Source organism: Carassius gibelio, chromosome A3 (assembly GCF_023724105.1).
Source record: "Carassius gibelio isolate Cgi1373 ecotype wild population from Czech Republic chromosome A3, carGib1.2-hapl.c, whole genome shotgun sequence".
In the NCBI taxonomy this organism is placed as follows: Eukaryota; Metazoa; Chordata; class Actinopteri; order Cypriniformes; family Cyprinidae; genus Carassius; species Carassius gibelio.
This window is the reverse complement of record NC_068373.1, coordinates 23396141-23402734: the sequence shown is the minus strand read 5'-3', so window position 1 is coordinate 23402734 and position 6594 is coordinate 23396141. Positions and strand designations below refer to the sequence as shown.

At 36.6% G+C, this 6594-nt stretch overlaps 1 protein-coding gene across 1 annotated transcript; it reads left to right on the top strand.

The window, feature by feature from the left end:
- Nucleotides 1–1176: 1176 nt before the first annotated feature.
- LOC127952437 (histone H3.3A) lies at nucleotides 1177–3080 on the top strand. The gene is made up of 4 exons (XM_052550883.1): nucleotides 1177–1317; nucleotides 2200–2340; nucleotides 2430–2583; nucleotides 2698–3080. The coding sequence occupies exons 2-4, from the start codon at nucleotides 2213–2215 to the stop codon at nucleotides 2824–2826; spliced, it is 411 nt and encodes a 136-aa protein (XP_052406843.1). The 5' UTR covers nucleotides 1177–1317; nucleotides 2200–2212; the 3' UTR covers nucleotides 2827–3080.
- Nucleotides 3081–6594: the final 3514 nt, after the last annotated feature.

Sequence of the window (6594 nt, the reverse complement as noted above, 5' to 3'; positions counted from 1 at the left end):
TATGAGCAACTGGCGGGACAAACGAATAGAAGACAATATAAACATGCTGCCGTAGTGCAACGATGCCTCACACAAACCAAGTGACTATTACGACTAACATGTTGTTCGACAACGTTATTCAGAAATACATTCAAATGTAGCATGAACACAAAACAATGCTTATTTAGTAGCCATTTATATATTTTGAATTCCAAAAGACTAACTGTTCTATTTTCAGATGTAAGCCAAATTCTCCGTGGTTTGAGTTGCAATTAAATGTAGCCTACACTGTTTTTCAAAAGTTTGGGAAAAGTAAGATTTTTAATTTGTTTTAAATAAGTATTTTCTGTCCACCAAGGCTCCATTCATTTGACAGAAAAAACTGTAATATTGTAAAATAGTATTAACATTTGAAATAATGGTTTACTATTTTAATATACCTCAAACTATCATTTATTTCTGTGATACAAAATAAATATAATTTTTTGTCATTACTCCTAGTCTCCAGTGTCACAGGATCCTTCAGAAATCATTCTGCTATACTGATTTATTATCATGGTTGGAACCAGTTGTGCTGCCTTAGCTATATCTGTGACTTATTAGACGGTACAGTAATAAATTACATTTTAAAGTAGGCTATGTTAAAAAAAGAAAACCATTATTCACAATATTACTGTTTCCTGTTCTGTATTTTTGATCAAATAAATGCAACCTTGACGGGAAAAAGAGACTTTTTAACAAACATTACAAATCAAAAACTTTTGGACGGCAGTGTAAGTTATGGCTTTTTAAGTTATAAGTTAATAAAGTACGTAAACAATTTCTTAAATGTGAGATTGAGGACAATACAAGTAGCCTGTTAAGCAGCCATTATTTGGTTGCAAATCGACTTTGTTTTTGTAGTAGGAAAAACAGTTCAGAAACAAATTAAGTGAGACTGAAGCCAACGTCTAAAGTCTACTTCAGCCTTTTATTTCTCCATCACCCGGTTTATCTAATGCAAATAATATTTATGTTTTCTAAGTTATGGGGGACGCAAACAAATCTTAAATTAACTAAATAGAGTACCCCAAGTATATTACACCAGCACCTCTTTATCGAATCAACTTCTTACATTTAAATAAATATAAAAAAATAGAGTGTGTTCTATTATAAAAGGTAAATAAAACGAAACGTTGTACAGGCGGAGCTTGCATCGTTTAACCAATGAGATACGAAAACGTAACGTATGGGCGTGTCTAAGTGACGAGCCACAGGAATATATAAATAGAAGCCCGACCCACATATTTTCAAATACGAGATACTACGTGAGAGAGATCGTGGTTTAACGAGGTTTGGGTAAGTCAAGTTATTTAAATTATTTTGTAGATATTTCGGCATTACACATTAATAATAGTAGTTGGTCTATAGCTAACTTAAAGCAAAACAATTCGCCAGTTACCTTCACAGAGCTGATCGGATTTTCGCTTTCTCATGCATGCTGATGAATCTTTTACTGGCTAACGTAATTTTAGTAGCTTGGATTAGTGTTTCAAACATTCTTGGTCTTGAACGAAGTTAACTTTAACATCACGTGGCGTTTTAGAAATGTTAAACGTGTGTCTGTTTTGGCGGGCTTTGAAGCATTGTGTAGTATCTGATAATTCTCTGCTGGTTTGTCAGTGTAACGTTAGGTTTTTCCCCGCCATTTTGGACAAAGGTTTGTTGAGCTTGTTCTTGAAAAGGTCGAGTTGCCGGTTAATTTCTCGGGATGCTGTGTTCAGATAAGCTCCCATTGTGCCTCTGCACATTTTCCCGCTGTTTCTGAACTATGCACCTGCCATATTTCTGGTTGAGGGTGGGTTTCGTGTTGGGACCGTCTAATCTGCAGCATTTGAGGAGAACCGTGTCTTCTGCAGATAGAGACTGATGAGCGTGATCTAGAAGCGTTTATATCTGATATAAGTTAGATCTACATAACGCGGCGCTCGTTTGATTGCCCAAGATCGGTTGTGCGTAAAATGTAGCTGCTTGATATTAGTTTAAAATATATTTTAGACTCTTGTTGTACATCTTGTGAAGTGCGATTTTTATGCCCTTTAAGCGGCTGCGGCTCTGGAACGGAAGTGGTAAAAGCAAAGCGCAAGACCCGGATGATACCGCCATTTTAAGTAACCGTTTGAGTTTAATTTTGAAACGGGAAGAATTCCGTGTCAAAGTGTGTTTTGCTTTTAATTACAGAGACTGAGAAACAATGGCTCGTACCAAGCAGACCGCGCGTAAATCAACTGGAGGAAAGGCGCCAAGAAAACAGCTGGCGACCAAAGCCGCCAGGAAGAGCGCGCCCTCTACCGGAGGAGTCAAGAAGCCCCACAGATACAGGTGAGGATGAGGTGCACATACCTGGGAAAGTGGCTTATCACTGGTAAATCACACCTTCCCCCCCCCCCCCCCCTTCTCCTCTGCTTTAGGCCTGGAACTGTTGCTCTGAGAGAGATCCGTCGTTATCAGAAGTCAACGGAGTTGCTCATCCGCAAGTTGCCGTTTCAGCGTCTGGTTCGGGAGATTGCGCAGGACTTCAAAACCGACCTAAGGTTCCAGAGCGCAGCCATTGGGGCTCTTCAGGTGTGTGGCGACTATTGTGGTTAAGATTTATTCCATGACTGCGTCACAATGTGACACTGTTCAAAGTTTCTACAAACTCTAACATTAACTCTTGTGGTTTATTTTTTTTAACAGGAAGCAAGTGAGGCCTACCTTGTTGGTCTGTTTGAGGACACTAACTTGTGCGCCATTCATGCCAAGAGGGTCACGATCATGCCCAAGGATATCCAGCTTGCAAGGCGAATCCGAGGAGAGAGGGCCTAATTTTCATTTCACTTAATTTTTCCTTTTTTATTTTAACTTTTAATGAGAAACACTCAAAGTAAAAGCAATGGATTTGTACATTGGAGTCATTTTGTAAATCATTTCCTTACAGACTCAGGTTTTTAAAGTGAGTGTCTAGATTAACCATTGTAGAGCTCATCGTGAAGCAGCTTTAGTTGCATGCTTTAATGTATTTATCACTTATCTTTTACACGGATCATTGGGTTGTAAATAAAAATTATTCTACCTCAAAATGGTGTGCTGATTTGGTCTCTTTAATGTGCTCTGATTTTTAATTGAGACTTGCAGGATTATAGAATTACAGCTACAGAAGTCTCTTATGACCAGTGTGACCAGAGCATTCTGTTTTCTGTGTTCATTAGTTTGTGGAAATATGTCAGACCTTAATTGTAGCAATGCCTTTTCGCCACAAGAGGGCGGATTCGTATCATTTTGGTGCAATTTACAACTTTAACCACAGTCTTGTCATCAAATTAGATCTAGGGGTGTGGTTATTTTCTCTGTTAGATGTGGTGTGCTACAGTATAACTCGCTATACATTATACGCTGAATACACCTTATTCGATAGCACTAGTAAATTACATTTATATGTAACATGAGATTGTTTGCAATGATATACACCTCATTATTGGGCAAAACCTAACAAATTAAATCCGCGATGAGGTCATGACAACGATTTGGCATGCCAATCAAAACCGTTTAATCTGTATAATGTGCGGTATTCAGCATTCTAGTTTTAGTTTTTTTTTTTTATTAGGTACTGACAGACGTTACACATTTCTTTGGGGTCCGCACACATTTAGCATTTAAGGAAGCTGCTCAATATGTTACTCAAGTCGACAGTACTTCTTGGTAAATATTTTCAGTTGCTGTCTACTGTATGTTTACTTGTATTATCTTCATGGGCGCCCACCTTTTTTATTACTTTTTTTTTTTTTTTTTTTTTAGTAGTACCATATTAGGTCGACGTATTTATTTAGAGCCATTATACATTCAGAAGAGCTGCTCTCTTATAAGACTCTTCTATGCAAAGCTCTGTTTGAACGCTTGATGTTACCTAAGCTGCCTCAGTTCTTTTTTTTTTTTTTTTCAAGAGAAGATTTTAATATGTAAATGTAATTGTGGATCAGATATTTTATTCAGACTCATATTCCCTAATCATATGCATTAATTCTACTTTAATTACCTTTGACAAAAGGCAGTCAACCCTTTGGTGTTGGTTTTGTAAGCCTTCATCGTATCATTCTATTATAAACCACAATATTTATATGACGTTGGTTTGTTGTAAAATATGAATTATTTTGACAGATGATTATTTTGTGCTCCTATATCTATTTTGAAAGTATATTTGAGGTTTGTATTGTTTGTTTGTGTGTGTGAGTACAGACCGGAAGCATGTAAACACTGGAAACCGTAAGACAGCATGAGTTCTGATTAGTAGATTCATTCAACCGCATCAAAAGAATAATCTCATAGACAACTGGGACAAACATATGCGCTAGGACGCAATGACGTCAGCCCCTTCAACCCTGAGCCCTGCTCCGGTCCCAGCTGCAGACACACACTCTTCTCACAGTCTCTGTCTCACCCTCTCTCCATCACCTCTTGCTCTTGTCGTTCTCAGGATCGTCCCGTGTCTATTTATTTGTATTTATACAGATACGAGATTATCATGTCTCGCTGACTCTTTCCCAGGGGATGGATCATGGGGGTCCAGATTTCAGCTCTGTTGTCTGTCATTGTCTCATGTGTCTCTATCTTTCTGCGATGCTCACATCCTACGGCTGTTCTCGTCATGGATTCTCAAATCTCTGTTAGAGGCACACAACTTTACCCATGCCCTATAGATCAGTCTGAGACACAAGTTTCCCAAGTCACTCTTTTGTTTCTCTCTTTATGTGTGGGTTGATTTTTATAATATGCAACTTTACAGAGTAAATCTGTTAATTTTCCTGGTGATGTCTTTACAAATTCATTAAAAGTTATTCAAACAATGCTTACATATTTTTCCCAGGCTGAGCTCTTACAGCTGGAAAAACATTTCTTGGTTTTGCCAGGCTGTCTTATTTTTATTTTTGTACTTTTTTCTTCTTGCACACTACGGAAGAACTGCATGTTCTGTTGCGCTGATCTATATTAACCAATCTCTTTGCATCACTCAGCACTCCATAATGACATACGCTTGTGATTATCAACCACAGTTACATTATTGCAACTGCAACTGATACATGCTACGAAATACATTTTATCAAAATTATGTAAAAAACCAACAAACGGGTTACAGATCAACTAGCATTTTCTCCACTGATCTTAGTGTTTTCATAACTTGTCTCTAGAGCAGTGAGTATTATTTACTGTATATGCCTGTATAGTCTTTAATACTTTTATTTTAAATTTGATATTTAAAAATGTTACTTCCGTTTCGATCATATTTAAGTGCTTTTGCTCAGTTTTAGTTATTTAACTACTTCTAACTATATAATAAACAATAAGTGATTTAACTGTGGCATAAGCTAAAACCAATATTTTGTTATATGATACTACAATCTTGTTTTCCATATAAGAAGGGAATAGATCAATTATGCATAGAAGTCCCCTCACCTTTCTATAGTGTAACAGACAGCTTTCTTCAAACTAAGAGTTACCTAGTGGTCTTATTACAAAATTGACAACCATTTTATAATTTATTGTGAAAATTGGGATATTTATTTATTCATTCTGCTTTCTCAGGCTCAAATGCATTGCACCACACTTAACCCAAATCATTATATTGATCATTTTGTATGATCAATGATATGATAACAAAACAAAAAAATCCCAAGGCACCAACTTTGAGATCATTATTATTATTTTTAATTTCTCATTTTCCTGTATTTGTTTATCTTTGTTCAGTTGTACTTGGGAAAAAGCCCTCAGACTGCCACTGTGTTTATAAATAATTTGAGTCATATATTGTTTTAGCCCTGGGCATGAGAGGGCTCACTCTAGGGGAGAATATCAGCTTCCTGTTATCAAGACGCTCTTGTTATCATTTGTAATATCTCTATACGAAAGTACTGTACATTTAAATGATTCTTAAATCATCCCGACACATTTTGAACAGTGACACAATCATTTCAAGTTTTATTGTGTATCCATATGAAAGCAGCAATATAAAATAGCATGTTGTGGAAAAGTTCATTTATTTCAGTAATTTAATTTAAATTGTGAAACTTGTGAATTAAATAAATTCAATGCACACAGACTGAAATAGTTTAGTTTTTTTTTTTTTTTTTTTTTATTGTGATGAATTTGGCTCACATTTAACAAAAACCCACCAATTCACTACTATCTCAACAAATTAGAAAACTTCATAAGACCAGTAAAAATAGGTTTTTAGTGATTTGTTGGCCTTCTGGAAAGTATGTTAATTTACTGTACATGCACTCAATACTTGGTAGGAACTCCTTTTGCTTTAATTACTGCCTCAGTTCAGCGTGGCATGGAGGTAATCAGTTTGTGGCACTGCTGAGGTGGTATGGAAGCACAGGTTTCTTTGACAGTGGCTTTCAGCTTATCTGAAAGGTCAATTTAACCTTTTGGCTGTGTGGGCTGTGTGGGCAAGTGCCAAATCCTGCTGGAAAATGAAACCAGCATCTTCAAAAAGCTGGTCAGCAGAAGGAAGCATGAAGTGCCCCAAAAATTTCTTGGTAAACAGGTGCAATGACTTTGGTTTTCAAAAAATACAATGGACCAACACCGGCAGAT